Source organism: Microcebus murinus, chromosome 6, assembly GCF_040939455.1.
Source record: "Microcebus murinus isolate Inina chromosome 6, M.murinus_Inina_mat1.0, whole genome shotgun sequence".
Taxonomy (NCBI): domain Eukaryota; kingdom Metazoa; phylum Chordata; class Mammalia; order Primates; family Cheirogaleidae; genus Microcebus; species Microcebus murinus.
In genome coordinates, this window is record NC_134109.1 from 37,308,184 (window position 1) to 37,329,902 (window position 21,719).

At 34.9% G+C, this 21,719-nt stretch overlaps 1 protein-coding gene across 1 annotated transcript in view; it reads left to right on the plus strand.

Moving 5' to 3' along the window:
• The window catches only part of KCNH5 (potassium voltage-gated channel subfamily H member 5), a 264,962-nt gene that overhangs the window by 214,882 nt on the left and 28,361 nt on the right, over positions 1–21,719 (plus strand). The window contains exon 10 of the mRNA XM_012777657.2: positions 12,188–12,384. Within this exon, the coding sequence (XP_012633111.1) occupies positions 12,188–12,384 (197 nt within the window). The remainder of the gene's footprint in view (positions 1–12,187; positions 12,385–21,719) is intronic.

Sequence of the window (21,719 nt, forward strand, 5' to 3'; positions counted from 1 at the left end):
CTCTGAGCACTTGATATATCTTATTCATTTTTGTCTCTCTTGTCATCTGTGATAGGACCCTTCAGTGGGTTCTCAGTAAAGGTTTGTTCAGTAAGCCAAATTATCAAGCGCAATTGTCCCCCAATATCCCTGCGCGATTGGTTCCAGGACACCAGAATGCAAGGTTGCTCAAGTCCCTTATCTAAAACGGTGTGGGATTTATATATAACCCATGCACATCCTCCCGCATATTTTAAATCATCTCCAGATTACTTGTAATACCTAATATAATGTAAATGCTGTGTAAGTAGTTGTTATAATGTATTGTTTAGGAAATAGAGATAAGGGGAAAAAAGCCTGTACATGTTTAGTACAGACACAACCATCCATTTTTTTATTTTTAAATATTTTCTATCTGTGGTTGGTTGAATCCAGTGATGAGGAACCTACAGATAAGGAGAGCCAACTGTACTGAACTTTGTCATTTAGCTATTTTCGTAATTGTATCAGTTCTGGGTACCTGTGAAAATTGTTTTATTCTGTTGACATGCTTGCCATTTCCTCTGTGTTTTATCTCGAGGCACTGAGTGCACTCTGTTTCTCTTTTGTCTAGATGCTTATAGTAAAATGCATCCTATAAAAGCCTTTAGCTTTAGTTTAGATCCATTATGAGTAGAAGAAACATTTTCCAGTTGTTAATTGGACACTTTGAACAAAAGAATAAGAAGGGATAAAGTGTGCCAAGTATCTCAGCCTACTTATAACTCTTTAATAAGTTGCTCCTTTCTTGTTCTCCATCAGTGCTCCCCAATACCAAGAAAAATATCTAACTTATACCCCAGGTGTTGACCATGATAAGAAGACTTCAGATTATATCGCTGAAGTGATTTAGCTTTAATTCCTAAAAGTGGCATTGCTTTTTCCATCAACTAGAATGAATGGCTCTATAAATCTGAATTAATTTTATTAGGAAATAACCATTTAAGAATTAAAAGGGACTTAAGGAAAAAGCATAATTGTAGTTAGTAAATGAGCTCCCCATAGTTAAGTGAAATGTAAAGTCTACAGATACATTTTGATTTTAATATTTCTTCTTTGATAATGTTTCTTATCAAGGAAGAAATAGTCAAACTTTCAAAGAGGTCTGAGTATATCCTTCAACAATATACTTTATCCATTCATCTGTTGATGAACACTTGGGTTGTTTCCACATCTTCTTATTTTGAATAAAGCTGCAATGACCATGGGAGTGCAGATATCTCTTCAAGATTCTGATTTCAATTCTTTTGTATATATACTCAGAAGTGGCATTACTGGTTCTCAATGTTAGAGTAAGGGTTAAAGTTAGGATGCCAGATGCATTAATTGAATGACACCAAAAGTACAGCCATTATTTCTCTCACTGGACGGATGCAAAAGTGATAAAACTTGGTTATAAATATGAACATTATGGTAGGTTTCAACTCTAAATGGTTTCTTAGAAAAACAAAACAGAAGAGTTTCAAGATATAACTGATTTCCAATTTAGTATTTTGCTTGAATTTCCTTTTTATACTATGCTACTACCTTTCTTGATTTAGACACATTTATGTTTTTATATACAATTGATTTGTTTTAAACACTAATATTCCAAAACTCAGGATTATAAGCCTGTTTATTTATTATCATTTCTTCTACCTCCTTAAAGGTAGCCTCTTACTGATAATCAGGATACCCTCTAATTTTTTCACTTCTATTTAATAAGATGTATTTGGCTCATTTTTTGTGTGTATAAATAAAAATTCTATAAAGCTAAATCAGTTATTTTCTTTTTAGTAGCTAAGATTTATTATTTGCTTCTCTCAAAACGTCTTCAAGTTTGTATTCATTATAATTTTTAATAGCATGAATTTGGACATCAATCACTAAGGATTGGCAGGTATTACTTTTAAATGTTCTAAAAGATTCTATTCTAATACACATATATAATTTCTTTAATACTCATTGTCATTCTCTTTCTGTTTTTTCTCTTTAAAATATTACTTTATTACCCTTGCAGTTTATAAATAGTCAAAGTTCATTTAAAATCATATACTTAAAAACCTTATAGTCTTGTTCATTTATGAACAAATATTTTTTTTCATATATATTCACAATGAAGTTTATGAGCCAATTACAATAATCACTTATAATGAAGGGTTGACTAATAATTAAAAGTAAATAGAGTTCAAGTCCAGGATTTATTAATTTTCTGCCTGGTTGATATATATTGTTGAAAATAGGATACTGAAGTTCCTCACAATTACTGTATTGCTATTTATTTCTTCCATCATGACCATTAATATTTGCTTTATATATTTAGGTGCTCTAATGTTGGTTACATATGTATTTATAATTGCTATGTTCTCTTGATGAATTGATCCCCTTATCATTAAATAATGACCATATTGGTCTCTTGTGACAGTTTTCAACTTGAAGACTATTTTTTTCTGATATAAATATAGCCACCCCTGTCCCCTTTTGGTTATTATTCACATGGAATATCTTATTTCATTCCTTTACTTTCAGCCTATGTGTGTCCTTAATGCTAAATGAGTATTGCATGAACAGAATGTACTTGGATCTTCTTTTTATTATATCCATTCAGCCACTCTATGTCTTTTGATTGGAGTGTTTAATCCATTTATATTTAAGGTTATTACTGATAGATAAGGGCTTACTCCTGACGTATTGTTATTGTTTTCTAGATTCTTTGTTCCTTTCTTCTTCTCCTCTTGTGACTTGGTAAATTTTTGTTATTTGGTGATTTTTTATTGCGCTAAGCTTTGATTCCTTTCCTTTTCTCATTGTGTATCTGCTATAATTTTCTTTGTGGTTACCATGAGGCTTATATAAAATATAGTTATTAGACTGTTTTAAACTGATAAATTTATGACATACAAATACTTTCGACTTTTAGCCTCCTCCCTCAACAATTTATATTTTTATTGTCACAGTTTATATCTTTTAATATTATGTATTCCTTATCAACTTATTGTGGCTATAGTTATGCTTTACCATTTTGATTTTTAACCTTTGTACTAGAGATTTGAAATATTTATATACCCCACTACAGTAATGGAGTATTCTGCCGTTGACTAGGTATTTACCTTACCAGTGAATTTTATACTTTCTTATGTTTTCATGATATTAATTATTGTCCTTTCATTTCTGGTTGAAGAGTTCCATTAAGCATTTCCTATAAGGTGGCCTAGTGGTGATGACATCATAATCAATTGGGAAAATAGAAACCCTTTTGCTAAGTTCTCTAGTATAAGACAGGGATGCCTGCTCTCACTACTTCTATTCGACATGGTACTACAAGACTCGCAAGGGCAGCCAGATGAGGGAAAAAAAAGAGGCATCCAAATCAGAAAGAAAGAAGTAAAATTATCTCTATTTTCAGATGACATGATCCTGTATGTAGAAAACCCCAAAGATTCTGGAACAAAAAACCTATTAGAACTAATGAATCAATTCAGTAAAGTTGCAGGAAACAAAATCAATAGACAAAAATCTATACACAAATAACAACCTAGCTGAAAAGAAATCAAGAAAAAAGTCTCATTTACAATAGCTGCAAAAACCCACTTATGAATAAATTTAACAAAGGAAGTGAAACATCTGTATACAAAAATCTATAAAACATTGATAAAAGAAATTGAAGAAGACACAAATGGGAAGATATCCTCTATTCATGGATTGGAAGAATAAATATTATTAAAATGTCTGTACAACCCAAAAGCAATATACAGATTCAAAGCAATCCCTATAGGAATTCAAATGACATTTTCACAGAAATAAAGAAAATAATCCTAAAATTCATAGGGAACTTCAAAAATCCTTGAATAGCCAAACCAATATTGAGAAAGGAAACAAAGTTGGAGGCATCACACTTTCTGATTTAAAAATATATTACAAAGCTATAGTAATCCTGGATATGTCATCCTGGCATAAAACAGAAACACAGACCAGTGGAATAGAAGAGAGAGCACAGAAATAAATTCAAACATATATGATCAACTAATTTTTGACAGTGGTACAAAGAGTCCATAATGAGAAAAGTATAGTTTCTTTAGTAAATGATTCAGGGAAATCTTGATTTCCAAATGCAAAAGAATAAAATAGGAACCTTACTTTACTCCAACACAATAATCAACTCAACATGAGTAAAACACTAAGACCTGAAACAATAAAACACCTAGAAAAGAACATAGTTGAAAATGTTTTTGACATTGGTTTTGGCAATGATCTTTTGGATGTTACACCAAAAGCTCAAGTTAAAAAAGTAAAAATAAATAAATGGAATTACATCATACTAAAAATTTATATACAGCAAAGGAAACAATCAACAAAATGAAAAGGTATCCTGCAGACTGGAAAATATATTTGCAAACCAAATATCTGATTAGGGGTTAATACCAAAATTTATAACAGAAAATGACTCAATAGCATAAAACAATGACCCTATTAAAAACTGTGCAAGAGACCTAACAGAAATGTCTCCAGAGAAAACATTAAAATAACCAACAGGTATATTAAAAGGTACTTGACATCACTAATCGTCAGGGAAATATAAATTAAAATCAATATGAGGTATCACCTCATACTCTTTAAGATGGCTATTATCAAAAAGATAAGATATAACAAATGTTGATGAAGTTGTAAAGAAAGGATACTTTAGTACACTGTTGGTGGAAATGTAGATTGGTCCAACCATTATGGAAAACAATATTGAGGTTTCTAAAGAAATTAAAGATAGGACTACCACACTACCCAGGAATCCCTCTTAAGGGTATATACCCAGAGGTAATGAAATCATTATCTCTTAAAGATATTTACACGCTCAGGTTCATTGTGGCATTATTCACATTAGCCAAGATATAGAAACAACCTAAGTGTACATTGACAGATAAATGGATAAAGAATATATATATATATACATATATATACACATATATATATATATATACATATGTACATATATATATATATATATATATATATATATATACACCATGCAGAAAGTAACCAACCATATAGGCATTTTTGTTATGTTAACAATGTCTGGCTACGTTCCAGACAGCTCTCATACACATACACACACACACACACACACACACACACACACACACACACACACTGGAATATTATTCAACCTTTAGAAAGAAGGAGATCCTGCTATTTGCCACAATATGGACAGACCTGGAGGACATTATGTTAAATGAAATGAGCCAGATGCATAAAAAATTATTGTATGACCCCCATATGTATAGAATCTAAAAAAAAATCAAATATACAAAGATAGAAAATAAAACAGTGGTGGGGGTGGGTAAAGGTGGTAGGAAATGGGAACATGTAGGTCAAATGATTCATAGTAGCAGATATGTAGAATGGGCAAGTCTAGAGATCTGACGTATGACATGATGACTATAGTTAATAAAATTGTACAGGCATACCTCAGAGATGTTGTGGGCTTGGTTCCAGACCACCACAATAAAGCAAATATCACAATGAAGTGAGTCACACCAATTTTTGGTTTCCCAATATATATAAAAGATACATTTGCACTATAATGTAGTCTATTAGGTATACAATAGATCAAGTCTAAAAAAACCATGTATATACTCTGGTTGAAAAATACTTTATTGCTAAAAAATGCTAATGATCATCTGACCCTTCAGTGAGTCATGATCTTTTTGCTGGTAGAGGGTCTTGCCTTGATGTTGATGGTTGCTGTCTGATCGGAGTGGTGGGTAGAGAAGTTTGGATGGCTGTGGCCATTTCTTGTATGACAGTAATGAAGTTTGCCACATTGATTGAGCCTTCCTTCCATGGAAGATTTCTCTGTAGCATGCAATGCTGCTTGATAGCATCCTAACCACAGCAGAACTTCTTTTAAAAGTGGAGTCAGTGCTGTTACTGCTTGATCAACTAAGTTTATGGAATATTCTAAGTCCTTTGTTGTAATTTCAAAAATGTTCACAGCATTTTCATCAGGGGTAGATTCCATCTGAAGAAACCACTTTTTGCTCATCCATTGGAGCAACTACTCATTAGTTTTATCATGACATTTCAGCAAGTCACGAACATCTTCAGGCTTCTCTTCTAATCAAAGTCAATTCATGAGGAATAGAATCAACTTCTTCCAAACTCCTATGAATGTTGATTTTTTTTTTTACCACTTCCCATAAATCTTGAATGTTCTGAATGACATCTAGAATGGTGAATCCTTTCCAGAAGGTTTTCAACTGACTTTGCTCAGATCTATCAGAAGAATCACTATTCATGGTAGCTATAGCCTTGGGAAATGTGTTTCCTAATTAATAACACTCAAACGTCAAAATTACTCATTGATCCATGGGCTGCAGAATGGATGTGGTGTTAGCAGGCATGAAAACAACATTAATCTCTTTGTGCATCTCACCCACACCTTGGGTGACTAGATGCATTGTTGATGAGCAGTACTATTTTAAAAGGAATCTTTTTTCTAAGCAGTTGCTCTCAACAGTAGGCTGGAAATATTCGGTAAAGCATCCTGTAAACAGATCTGCTTTTATCCAGGCTTTGCTGATCCATTTATAGAGCACAGCCAGAGGAGATTTAGCATAATTCTTAAAGGCTGTAAGATTTTTGGAATAGTAAATGAACGTTGGCTTCAACTTAAAGTCACCAGCTGCATTAGCTCTTAACAAGAGAGTCAGCCTGTCCTTTGAAGCTTTGAAAACAGCCACTGACTTCTCTTCTCTAGCTATGGAAGGCCCAGATGTCGTCTTTTTCCAATAGAAGGCTGTTTTATCTACGTTGAAATTTTGTTGTTTACTACAGTCACTTACATCAATTATCTTAGCTAGATCTCCTGCATAACTTTCTGTAGCTTCTCTATCAGCATTTGCTTCTTCACCTTGCACTTTGATGTTGTGGAGATGGCTTCTGTCCTTAGATTTCATGAACCAACCTCTGCTAGCTTCGGGCTTTTCTTCTGCAGCTGCCTCACTTGTTTCAGCCTTTACAGAATTGAAGAGAGTTAGGGCCTTTCTCTGCATTAACCTTTGACTTAAGGGAATGTTGTGGCTGCTTTGTTTGATCTTCTATCCAGGCCACTAAAATGATCTCCATATCAACGATAAAGCTGTTTGGCTTTTTTATCATCCGTCCATATGTTCACTATAGTTGCACTTTTAATTTCTTGCAAGAACTTTTCCTTTGCATTCATACCTTGGCTGTCTGGTTCAAGAGGCCTAGCTTTTGGCCTATGTCAGCTTTCCATATGTCTTCTGCACAACCTTAATCATTTCTAGGTTCTGATTTAAAGTGAGAGATGTGAGACTTTTCTTTTCACTTAACACTTAGAAGCCATTGTGGGGTAATCGGCTCAATTTCAATATTGTTGTGTCTTAGGAACAGGGAGGCCCAAGGAGAAGCAAAGAGACAGACTGGAGAATGGCTGGTTGGTGGAACAGCCAGAACACACACAACGTTTATTGATTATGTTCACCATTTTACATGGATGCGATTTGTGGCACCCCAGAACAATTACAATAGTATTAATAACATCAAAGATTGCCAATCACAGATCGCCATAACAGATATAATAACAATAAAAAAATCTTAAATATTGTGAGAATTACCAACATATGACACAGAGACACAAAGTGATCTTGTACAGTTAGAAAAATGGTGCCAACAGACTTGTTTGACACAGGGTTACCATAAAACCTCAATTTGCAAAAATACAGTATCTGCCAAGTGCAATAAAGCAAAGCACAATCAAATGAGGGGTATACCTATATTGTAATAGAGATTTTTGTTAAATAGACCTTAGCTGTTTTGTCACACACACCAATATGTGAGATGATAGGTATGTTAATTTGCTTCACTATGGTAACCATTTTACTATCTACATGTATCCCATAACATCAAGTGGTAAACCTCAAGTGTATACAGTAAAATTTATTTATAAAAATAAGTGAATATGTGGTTTAAGTTCATTGTATAGAAGAATCTTCAAATTGAGCCATTATCATATCCTTACAAACACTGACAGGAAGCTACCTAGATAAAATCAAATTATATTTTGCTGGGGAACTCTGGATATATTAGTTAGATATTCTCACCAATAAATAAGTTCGGTAATTTTTATGCATTTATTTTATCCATTTCATTAACTCAGCAAATAATGTATCTGATATTTACCAAAAAATCTAGCTGCAAACCCAGCCTCTTAGGGGACCATACTCCCCAAGCACACCACGGTCTGTGTTACTCCTTTAATTATGTTGTAACTCTGTCGCTTTTTTGTCTTTAAATTTTCCAGTTTCCCACCATATGAATCTTTAACATTAACTTCTATTTTACAATTCAGTTTCCTGTGGTTTAGCAGTGAAATACTGAGAATATATAAATAGACCAAACAACAACTTTCATGTTTAGTGTGAGCTTTTCTACTAATTTTAGGGACTTTGGGGGGAGGTTAGTTCTCTCAAGATCTAAAATGTTTATAGCTGAGACTACTTGCACCCAGCAGGAGCTGACCTAAAAACCAGCATCAAATGTTCTACAGTCATGAGGACGAACAGGAGTCCCCAAACCTGAAAACACCTTTGCAATGAAGAAAAGGGCTCTTCTCTTTTGAATATTCCATGCGTAATCCAATATATCCACAACCTATGATTTCGGTAATTACTTAGTGTAAATGTGTGCATACTGTGCTTAAAGAAGGACATTGGCCAGCTTTGCTGTGGGTGGCAAACTAATTTGTTTACAAGATGACCATCTTCCCAGAAGCGTCATAAAAGTGTATTGTAAATTGAATGCCCATTGGGTGATATACAAAGCTGGATAAAACAAACACATTTTGAAATGGTTGATTAGATTAACGTCTAATTTATATATTGTGTATCCTAATGGAAATTCTGTGTTGTGCAACAATTAATATTTTTTATTATATAAAGTGAATTCTGGTGTTGGGAGCAGAATTAGCCACATTTGTTAATTTTACTATGCTTCTCTGAACTTTTTGGGGGAGGAGCAGGTGATGAAATTTATCATGAGTTTATATTCTGGTTTATTGCTATTCTTTTCAAATCATAGACTTTTTACTTCCCCATGATACTAAAAAGATAAACAATTTAAATTTTAAAACTTTAGTTAGAAATAGGGTAAAAATTTTGATTTCATTAGTTAAGTTAAAAAAGATATAACAGATATTGAATGCCTCTGAAATTAAAAATAGTTTATATTGGTAAAGGACAATTACATTTATATATTAATTATGTTTTATCTACTGACAATACATTTAACATTCAAAGATTATTTATTTACTATTCTACAAATCTGTGTATATATTTTATGAATTCAATTTTATTAAAAAGTATAAGGAAAGATATCTTTGACAATATTTTGTGATTTTTAAAAGTAATGATTATGCAGATTCATAATCTGCAGAAAAATTTGGAAAACATAGAGTAGAAGGAAGTAAAACATTAAACACACCACTTGAAACCAGTTGCTGTTATTATCCAAATATATTTTCTTTTAGTCTTGTATACCTTTTCCCTTTTAGCTGAAGTTATTATCAACAGACAAATTAATAATAACATAATATACTATAATAATATATAATTATAAAATATACTTTGGTTCTATTGAGAGACTTTTTCTTTAAGAAAAGAAGACAAAATAGATTTCTTAGTTGATAATTCTTATAGTCTTGGCACTTCAGTTTCATTTTTATGTATTTTGTTAAAGCTGTAACTATAATATTATTCTTTGTATCTTTATTTTTTCATTTAATATCATAAGGTAAGCAGTTAGCATTTTTTACATGTTATTTCAAAACTTGTTTTAATTCTGTATGAATTGTTACTTTACGTATATTTTAAAAATTTCGATAGTTATTGGAAAGTTATTTTTCCATTCTAGGGTTATGATTAACACTACAATGAATTTTACATGGGTTGGTTCTAGTCTTTTGATTGATTCTCAGAAGTCAAATTACTGTCAAAGGCATTGATGATTATTAAAATGTACCACACATGAAAATCAAATAGTTGAGCAATAGCAAGTGCTTATAAGGGGGTCAGAAGTTGTACTATAATTGGCAATTTGAGAAAGGGCCACAGAAATGAATCATAGGGAAATGTACTCTTTTTTTCATCTTTTCAAGGAAAAACCTGTATAGAAAGATGAACAATAATGACAGAAGAAAAGGAACAAGAGGTAGATCAAAGCAGCCCTTTAGAAACTTGTTATTTTTGTAGCACCAGGGACTATGGTAATATAACAGTTGTTGATATCTTCTATTTACAAAATAATACACATAACTTTTAAGAGAAAATAAAACCCATACATTATCCCATAATGCAGAGAGAGCCTATCATTTTGATGCATTTACTTCCATGTTTTGTGTGTACATATGTTGTGTTTGAGTAGGTGGGGATAGAGTTCATAAAATGAAATTACGTTATATGTATGGTTTGTTTGATACAGTGAGCATTTTATAAGTAAATTTGGTACTTCTTATTATGCAATTAGAATAAATACCTATAATTGGGATTACTAATTCAAAGAAAATGCCCTGTACAGATTTATGAAATTTCCATGTGTAAGAGAATGTAGAGTTTATCTTTTAAATTTCTATAGCTAAGTCTCCCTTAGGTTATTATGATACTGTATAACCTTTGAGACTTTGAGTACCAGGTCTCTAATCTTCTTCCTTGTACAAGTATGTGGCTATTAGACAGTTAATTGGGTTCATCAGTGTCACTAAGTAAAAGGAATTCTTGGAGTTTCCAGAAACAAATGCATTGCCTAAGATTAAGTAAATATTCATTATGGCTATTTTATGCTGATCACATGGTGGTTTTAACCACCTCCTCAATCATGTGCATGTTTTCTCTTTCTATTCTAGCGTGCCTCTTGAGGTTGAATCCCAAGCCCCACAGTTCTCTAAGGGCTTCCCAGTTGTCTAGGTGGGCAAAGAATCTGTAATCTCATTCACTCAACCTGCCTCTGAGTTGTAGCTGTCTCTGTCTTTGTCTTTCTTTTTCTCATTTCTCTGGTTACATGCTTTCTTTTCTGTCTGGTGGTCTGGCTAGCCGGAAGAAAGACATATGATGTCTTTCTTCTTTTTTCCTGTTAATTGTGATTTTTATCTGCATGATGAGAGCAGATATTTATTCGTCTCTATGGTTTGAGTGCAAAAAGAATGCATCAGGGACAGAGTGCCTCTCCGAAGATTTTTCCCACCTGGATATATTCCCCCTGTCTTTTTTTTTTTTCACTTTAAAGCTCACAATTCTATAGAAGTCGAACAAAGAATGCGGTTGACTATACTTCAGAAGACTATATTTCAGGGGGTCTTATGGAACTACCTCAGTTCCCAAAAGCCTTTTCGGACCTTTAACCTTTCACTGTTCCTCATTTGCTTTATTTGGATAACTAAGTACTCTTTATGGTAGATGGTTGAGTTCAGGCTACCAATGGATGGTGCTCTGAAGTAAATAGGTGATTTTTCATGTGATTTCTGGAATTTTAAAAAGGCATCTACCTTTGACTATAGTACAGCACTTTTTACGGAACTGTGTATGGGGTAACAAATCTGGGCTCCATGTTTTACCCAACTCAGCTCCTTTAACTTTGGAATCGTGGGTAGGGAGCTCTTGGGCTATGCTCTGAGGCATCCTTGGGGAGCTAAATCATGGCAAGTTTTAGTCTAATCGGATCACAGTACTTAGTTACTGAATAAAGTATGTTTACTATATGTTGTTAGATTTATATAGGCTGCAACAGCAGATCTTTGTGTATTACATTTTATTGTCGTCTTTACCAGAAGGAGCAAAAGATGAAACTCAGAAGTCACCTTTCTTTCTTCTTAGTCAGAATAGGAAAAAGTTAAGGTGGAAGAAGATAATGAAATTGTTTATTAAAATGAGTTTGTTCACTTCTCTGTTGGATTCCATTTATTCATGCCATTCAAGATTTTCGTCAATAATTGCATTCAGGGTGATGTTACTTTCTATATTATATGAAAGTGTTGTACATTGTTATGCGGATACAGATAGGCTTATGTGCTCTCAGCTCTAAATTATGCTGGATGACCAGTAGCATATATGAAACTGAATAACTATAGTGATTCCAATAAGAACTGTTGTAGATATTTGAATATGTATCTCACACTGTTTTCCAGGGAAGGGTGATGTATTTGGAGACATCTTCTGGAAGGAAACCACCCTTGCTCATGCGTGTGCCAACGTCCGGGCACTGACATACTGTGATCTACACATCATCAAGCGGGAAGCCTTGCTCAAAGTCCTGGACTTTTATACGGCTTTTGCAAACTCATTCTCAAGGAATCTCACTCTTACTTGCAATCTAAGGAAACGGGTATGTTGTTTGGATTCACTTTCTCTTAGTATTTGGAGAGTTAATATGTCATGCTCTATTAGCCGAGGAATGAAAAAGCTATTTGATTTTGCAGCAGTAAATTCCCATCAATGTAAAGTGACATCATTTTCTTTCTCTTTATTTATATTTTGTTTACTTTTTAAGAGAAAACACATCTTGATTATTTGAGTAAAGATTTCGATTTTTATCATTTAAGATGCAAAATGAAAAACAGACTTGAAAAACAAGTAAAACTTGTAACTGTAAACTGAAACTATGACATAGTTAACTGTACTATGTCATAGTAAACTGTAAACTGTACTATGACATAGTTCTTGGAGTTAATAACACTGCCATAAAATAAATATCACTGTCTCATTTTATTACATGGATTTTTTTTTTAAAGCTGGGAAGGGTGATCAAGCTGGTTGCCTATTTTACATTACCAACTCTCTAAACCTCCTTCCCATGTAATAATCAATCCACACGGCTTACTCTCCATTAATTCTTTCAAAGAATACTATCTCAAAAATTAATTAGCCACATTGACATAGCCTACAAATAAGTATAGGAATCCTTTACTTTGCACTGCTGCTGTGAATTTAATCTTCATTGCCATTTTCTTTTTTATTGATGAGTGTGACACAAATTTAATTTGCATAAAGAAATCTCCTAGCTCTGATTTATAGGTCATTGGGCCTTGTCTAGGGCTCTTTTATTGCCAAGAATGAAATACACATGTGGCTAACTATACTTAAGGAATTTTATCTAAAATGATTGCCTGTCTGAAGTGAAGTATTTTGAAATAACAATCCTTCCCTTCCACGACCCCCTTAAGTAAAACCTTCCCTGTAGTTAACCCAGAGGGAAAAAATCATTCCAAGAGACAGATTAATGTCTATACTGTAACAACATAGAAATTAACATAATTGCATCAGTGTAATTCCTACTCAGGGTTCCAAGAAAGAATGAGACTAGCAAGAGTAGTATTTGTACCACCAGTGTCACATTTATTTGATTGACATTTGAACATCATTTTCATTTTATACTTTTGTTAACAAAGTTATGGAGCATTTAGAACCTGTGAGGAGAAAAATGTAAATAGCTGCAGAGAGCACAAAGACTAAATAAAGTCCCTATGCTCAAGAAGCTCATAGTCAAGTGTGAATATTATATGAAATACAAATAATTGAAACTTAAGGCAGTGACAAATGCAAGAAAATTTCTTCTTATTTGTTAGTCGCTTTCAGTATTAAGCAGAAATGTCACCTTTAATCTATGCTCTGCCTTCCTACATTGACAAATTCCTTCTCTATAAGGAAGGTTGTTAGAGACTTGAAACTCTAATAGTACAGTTGACCCTTGAAAAACAGAGGTTTGCACTGTGCAGGTCCACTCATGTGTGAATTTTTTTCAACCAGCTGTGGATCGAAAATACAGTATTTGTGGAATGCAAAACCCTTGCATACAGAGGGATGACCTTTTCCTATATATAGGTGGGTTCCAGAGGGCTGACTGTGGGACTTGAGTTTGTGCAGATTTGAGTCTGCACAGGTGTCCTGGAACCAATCCCCCATGCATACGGAGGGATGACTGTTAAATCAGCTCCAATCTAAAATTTGCTGGCTTTAAAATCTTCTCCTATACTACAAGATTACCCAAACCCCTATCCATTGTCATTACATTCCTCCAGACATATATTATTTGTCATTGTCTTCCTCAAAACAAGTTTATGCCGTATCTCATTTGATGTTTACAATATCCCTGCGAAATCAAATAGGCAGTTATTCACCCCCGCCCCCAAATGCACGTAAGGAAACTCACAGGAGTTAATATCTAACAATCAACTGATATATTTGCAATGCAAGATCTTGAAGAGGGACAATTAAGACAAATCACTAGTAGAAGAACATAAATTTGGATTCTTCAAAATTAGCTCATCACAAAGCTCTGTTACCTCTGTTTCTCTTTTATATACTCTCTCTCTCTCTCTTTCACACACACACACATCTCCCCTTGGTTGTCAGAGCTCAGTGCATACACACGAGTGTGGCTACATCTGATAGGAAGAGTAGCTAGAGACAGAAAACTCAGGTTATTTTTTTTTAAATGGGGCCCAGAAGCGAAGTGCCTGTCTCTGCAGGTGCCAGTGTGCTGAGTTACATCAAATGGCTTCTTCCCTTTATAACCTACTCCATTACAACTTGTGTCAGTTTTTTTTTTTTAAAATTCTAGCCCTTCTTCTCTTGATGGATTGTCTCAATAAGTTGGAAAATAGTGGGAACAGGATGTATTGTCAGTCAGTCAGTGTCACTTTATTTTCAGAAAAAAAAAGGTATTCTCATGAAAAAGAGAAACTGTGAGAAAATATCCTCCACTGATTAGTAATAACTACTACCATTTTGAGAGACTATTCTACATAGCCAGACACTTCAACATATTTAACTTACAAAAATCTTACTCAATGTCAGTAATCCACAAACAAGGGAGTGTAGTCTCCATCCCACCCATGGGGAGATTGAGGTTCTGAGATCGGGACAGCTATTGCCAAATAACATAGGAGTTAGGGCCTGGATTGAACCCATCTCTGTACAATTCTAAAACCTGTATCTTCTAGACTATAGTATGTTGCTTTGGTTTGTCAAAGTAGGTGACATTTTTTTTTCCACAGCAGTATTTCACAGACATGCATTCAATGATTTATAGAGTTTCTCATTCACTTGTTCACTTTATTCCTAATTGATTTTTAATAAAAAATATTTTATTGTTCTTATTGCTATTATTGTAAAAATTATCGCAATGGACACTTGTAAATTGTATAGTCAAAACTGTGTCCTTAGTATGCTATAGATATTTCATAGCTATAAAAGCCAGTAATTGAGGGCATGTTCCTGGTAAGTAGGGGAGCAGGTTTCAAAGCCAAGTTTCCAGCCATAGTAGAGTACAGTCCGGGCCACATAAGCCTATCCAGTGGCCCAGTGGAGAGGATTGTATAGCATGCAGTGGCTCTAATAGAGAAGAATGTGATCGTTCTTTAGCTGCTTCCATTACAGGACAATAAGATGCCTGCTATTCAAATGTAGCTCCCCCCAACCTTCCCTAAATTCCTCCATGTAAAAGTTTTAGAGCTGCAACTGGTAATTTCATCCAACAACTAGAGCAGAGGTTGGCAAACTTTTTTGTCCAGGACCAGATAGTAAATATTTTAGAATTTGATGGCTAACCTCAATTACTCAACTTTTCCACTGGAGTGTGAAAGCAGTAGTAGTCTTATTCATTGTGGGCTGCCATATCAAACTACCATAGACTGAGTGGCTTAAACAACAGGATTTTATTACTCACAGTTCTGGAGTCTGGGAAGTCCAAGATTAAGTTACCAGCCAGTTTGGTTCCCTGGCAAGGGTTCTCTTCCTGGCTTGCAGACAGCCATCGTCTCATTATGTCCTCACATGGTGGAGTGAGACATAGGAAACAAACTTGCTGGTGTCTCTTCTTATAAGGGCACTAATCTCCTGATGAGAGCTCCAACCTCATGACCTCATCTAAACCTAATGACCTCACAAAGGCCTCATATCCAAATACCATCACACTAGAGGTGGGGGCTCCAACATATTAATTTTCAGGGGACAAAACTCAGTGCATCGCAGCAGTCATAGATAATATGTAAATAAATGATCATGGTTGCATTTCAGTAAAACTTTATTGGCTGTCCATGGTTCCAAAGTGTGCCAACTGCTAAAAATGGAGTCCTAGGAATTAGATGGGGACGACAATGGGTATATAAATAGAACCCTCTCCTCCTTTATTGGAAAGCAAATCTCTACTACTTCCTACCAAGCCGGAGAGTTATGATGATATGGAAAATATTATATATAAGAGATAGCTACAGGAGACAAGTAGAGAACATAAAGGAGTGAGGCAAGGCTTACAGTTGCTGTGAAGACTGGAGCATTCACACAAGCTGTACAAGCGGCAACTGCTGCTCAGTCTGGTTGTACCTTGCCTTGCTGGAATGTTAGGCTAGTGTTGCTTGATCTTCATATTTTTCCCCCAGAGAATCCAGAAGCATAACTTTTTATATGAAATCTCATTAGTTTGCTAATTAATTTGATATTTTTAAAAATTCTGTGGTCAAACCAAACAAGTCTACTTGCTGTTTGTGCCCTAAATGGAGTGATTTAATAAACCCCTGACATCATGATATTAGAAACCTGAGATTTTTACCTGGGGCCTGTAAATTTTGATGAAAAAAAGGTATATTTTCTCCAATTTTAACTGGCATTTAGCTTTTCCTTCATTATGAATATAAAGATTGGTGACTAACTACAGTGTTATTAGAAGTACCAGAAGAGATTATAGATATTTCCATGTCATATTGTATGTGTTGAAGGTATTTCGAAATGCTATTCATACTCATCACTACTTAAAAAGCATGGTAGTTATTAGACTTACTGCTAGATAAGTTGTGTTAGTAAAGAAGCACATAGATTGTTAGAAATTATTTTAAAATATCTTGACAGGATTTCAATATAATGTGTTTTCTTTGCAATCCTATGTATTTTATTTTGTGCATTTTAAGAAATTCTTCTGAGAAGATGTCCACAGGCTTCACCAGACTGCTGGAGATTAAGATCCCACATATGAGAGTCAGAAACTAAACTGAGTTGAGCAAAAGGACTGGCTAGTGTATTTTTTTTCAATAATAAGAACACAATTCTATAGCTTCCAGTAAGTTTAAACATTCAGAAAAGGCAGGAGAGAGCAGTCAAGTTGACCCACTTGCTGGCTTTATTTACATATTTATTTACTTAACCAATTCAAGATGCCATTTCCTAGAATAACAAAATGGTATTTATAAAATTGAGGGCCAGCCCTCAGGTATAGGTCAGAGAAGGTAAACAACACCCCTTCTTTGACCACACCCAGGAAAAGACAGCCCAGGGGATGCCTAAAGCTTAAAGGAGTCTGCTTAGACTGTACTTCTGCTCATTTTGCCTGTTTGTTGTACAGTGATGTGCCACTTGTGTAAAAAAAGAGTTAACCTAGTAGGCATGATTGTTTTCCGTTGAAAGACTTGCTTATAAATCTGGCCCTTGGGAATGTGAACTTTAGGAGGGCTCTCCCCATCTTAACAGATAAGAGCGACTAAACTGTCTATTCAGGAAAGGTGGATTTATGCTGAACACCTACATGCTTTCCTTCCAGAAGTGTGTAGTTTTGGTATGTGCCAGGCAGATTATGCCTATATGACCAATCCCTAATCAAACAAACCTGAGCGTTGAGTCCCTAAAGGAGCTTCCCTGGTTGACAACACTTCACATGTGTTGTCACAACTCTCACTGGAAGAATTAGGGAGAGGACCCTTGGAGGCTTGTGCCTGGCTTCCCCCGCAGACTTTACCCAAGCTCCTTTTACTTTTGCTGATTTTGCTTTGTGTTCTTATGCTGCAATAATTCCTAGCCATGGGTGTGACTGTGTGCTGAATCCTGTGAGACCTTCTAACCAATCATCCAACCTGGGAGTGAACTTGAGGACCACCAATGCACCATTTCTAAATGTTGATAAAAAAATCTATATTCTCAGTGACCCTCAAATCTGCAGATATATTGGTAATTTCAATGTAAACTTTTATCCATAAAAGATGCTGAAACCTACAGACATTATGTTTAAAGAAAGAACCATTGCAAAATTGGTGATATATTTGTCCATGAGGCTTTTAAGAGAATTTCATTTCCTTGAAACTTCAAATAAATGTTATATTAGCACTTATGGCTACATTAAGCACAGCTGAGATTGTGCATTAGTTCTGAATGTTTCCTTCACTTTCAAGGTAGTAAGAACATATTTTCCTCCAGTTTGACTGTTTAAATAGATGAACGAGGGATTTTCTTTGCTGTTTTCTGTACATCTTTTAAGGAGAGGCTTTGTTAAAGTGTGGCACAGAAAGTGTTGGCTGACTCAGTGTATGTTTGACACACATCCATCTAGCCCCTACTATATGACCACAGGGTCAAGGACGTAAAAGGCTCAGTGCCTGCTCTCCAGGAGGCTGCGGTCCAGTGAGAGATCCTACGAGATAAGTGCTGTCAGTGCTAGGAGAGGGTTACACTCAGTGCAAAGGAGGCGCAAAGGAGATGGATTTGGTTCATCCCAGGGGAGAAGACAGGGAAGGATTCCAGTAGGTAATGAGGTCAGTGGAGTTCGGATTTCATTTCAACAGAAGAATATTCTAGAGCAAGAAAGGATCTTACAGATCATCTATTTCATTTTATTTTCTTTAAAGATGAGGAAAATTGAAACCCAGAAAATTAAGTGATTTTCTCAAGTTCACTTAGTAGCAGAGCTGGGACTGAAATTCAAGTCCTCCGAATCCCGTGCTGGCAATATTTCTACTGTTTAATGTAGATTAGGAGCCCTTTGTAGAAGATTGTGAGTTAAATTCAACCTTTGATTGTGTTTATTTTTGACAGAGAAGAAGGACAATATATGGCATGTGTTCGTATGGGATTCATAGATGGATTTTAATGTTTTTCACACCATGATTCAGAATAAAACTAACAAAGTGCCAAAACAAAACAAGCTATAGGTGGTATCTGAGCATAAGCCCATGTATGTGGTGTGGCAACAGCATGTATGTCACCGCATTGTAAAGGATCTCATTTTAGTGAACGCGTGTAATTTCCATGTCAGTATTGTTAAAGAAATACTACTGAGTATGATAAAATATTGCCTTGCCGATACTACTGCATTCTCATACACTCTTTGCTATCATGTCGATGGTTTTAAGAACTATGCTGGCTGCTACACCACTTAGTATGAATATATAGAAGGAGAAATAGCCTCACATTAAACTAAATCTACTACTTTTTCACTTTTGTATTTTAAGTTCTATTTTAAAAGACGTTAATGCTTTCACATTTTAAAATATTGACAAGTTTACCATCAATCGTGAAAAGTATGATTACTAAAAAATATTGATGATCAAAAAAGGAAGGAAGGAAGGAAGGAAAGAGAAAAGAAAAGAAAAGAAAAGAAAAGAAAAGAAAAGAAAAGAAAAGAAGAGTGTTTCCATGTAGAATTGGGGAAATCTAAGATTTGGTTGGTGGTGAGAAACAGGCATGGAATAGGCTGGTGTGAAGAATGGTTTTTTGCTAGGGCTGAGAACTAAGATTACTATGCAACTAATCCTAAAAACTCAAAGAATGTTAACTAAAAATTTAAAGGAAAAAAACCCCTGAGATTGAACAATATTAATACAGGCTAAAATTGTATAATCAACTGGGCTTCTCTTTTAAATACCATGTCTATGTTATACTAGGGCATGTAAACCCCTCTTGTGGTTCCAGATTGAGTGATCATGGTCAGAGAATTATTTTCGTTCCATGCCTCTGCTTAATTTGTCACTGTTATAGTCAAAATTTATAATCTAAATAGCTCTAGAGAAAAATTTTTCTAATACTTTTACTATTGTCATAAAATGGAGACCACTGGGCATTGATAAAAAAAAAAAAAAACGATGCCAAACTGACACTTGCTCTTTTGTAGTGGTCTCAAAAAAGTGCCTCCATTGTTGCTTTAGCGACCCATCCTCCTCTACCTCCATAGTTCCTAGTCTAAGACTCCTTTGTACTGAGCATACAGGAGTTCAACACACAGGCTAATCTGGGACCCCTTCCCAAATTTAATTCTTGTGTTAGTCTGCTTGAGCTGCTGTAACAGAATACTACAGACTGGGTGGATTAAACAACATAAATTTATTCTCTCACAGTTCTGGAGACTAGAATTCCGAAATCAAAGTGCCAGCAGGGTTGGTGTCTGGTGAGGTCTCTCTCTTTGTGTTGCAGACAGCCACCTTCTCTCTGTGTACTCACGTGGCCTTTTCACAGTACCTGCGTGCAGAGCGAGTAAGCAAGCTCTCTGGTATCTCTTCTCATAAAGACACAAATGCTAGTGGATTGGGGCCCCATCGTTAGGGCCTCATGTCACCTTAATTACTCTTTTAGATGCCCCATTTCCAAGTACAGCCACACTGTAAGTTAAGGCTTCCCCATATGAATTTGGGGGAGAGGGGAACACAAACATTTAGTCTATAACAACCACGTTATATTTTTTTAAATTAAATCTGAAGGAGTAACTTTGAAAGATATATTAAAATCAAACATACAGCTGAAATGTGTCTACATTACTGAGGATGTACAGTAGCATTAGCATTCAATGTTAATTTTTATAATTTCTGGACAGTGCATAATTATCAATACCAGCAAAATATTCTTGCACTCCTACAGTAATTTAAGAAGGATTGCCATTTAAACTTAGAAAAAACATTCCCCCAAAATAATCAAAACAAATTACAAAATGGAAAAACAGGACATAGAGGTACATGTAGACTCCCTTTCACCTCTGAAAGCCAATGTCCTTTCCCATTGCGCGCACTGTTTTTGAGTAGAGATCAGCTGAAGTCAGTTGACAACTTTATGGAGAAGCAGAGTACCAATCCTGTATTTTGATGTTCCAATAGTAAGAAATGGTGGTTTAGGTTCACTCTAGCGTTAGCACAGGCTCAGGACTCAATAACTGCCATTCTTTCCAGAACTCATTATGGTGAATCCAGCAGCACAGAATGTGTTTTTTTCTGTGAGCAGTGAAGCATCTCAGCAGCAATTTCCTTTTGTGAATGAAAAACATGCTGCAACTGAATAGCAAACAGGCCTAAAGGACTTGCTTGGTGTGGGTATGTTGCAGATTGCATGTATTTCAGTAGTCAGGATGGGCATCTTTGAGGAAGTAGTTTCACAATGTGACAATGGGAGTTCCAATCTCACTACTTTCTTTTCTTCCCCCTCCCTTCCCAGTGGTATATCAGCTAAACAAAATATGAGAGCCCATTCATTCCACAAATCCATCATTTTCGATCCTGTGGAAAAGATATCACTAAAACACTGTCCACTTGGACACTTGGAACAAAAGATATTATGGTTTCCATAAAGCTCTGAAATATTATGTAGTATCTATACTTCTCTTATAGCACTGATTGTGGTACTTTGGTTTCCTGTTTACATTTTTGTTTTTTTCAACTAAACAATGAGCTCCTTAAGTTATCCTTAAAGGTATGATCTTTTCTATGATCTTTTTATTGCCAATGATCAGAATAGTGTCTGCTATATGATTGAATGAATTGGTGAATGAAGTATGGATCTGTTCTGCTACCCAGAAATTTTTATCATCATTGACCAGAGTAATCATTGTCTTCCAAAAAAACATATGATACCCTTGATAACTTTGGCAATAAATCTTATGAAATAGGATTATTGAAATGGCCATTACTAATTGGTGTT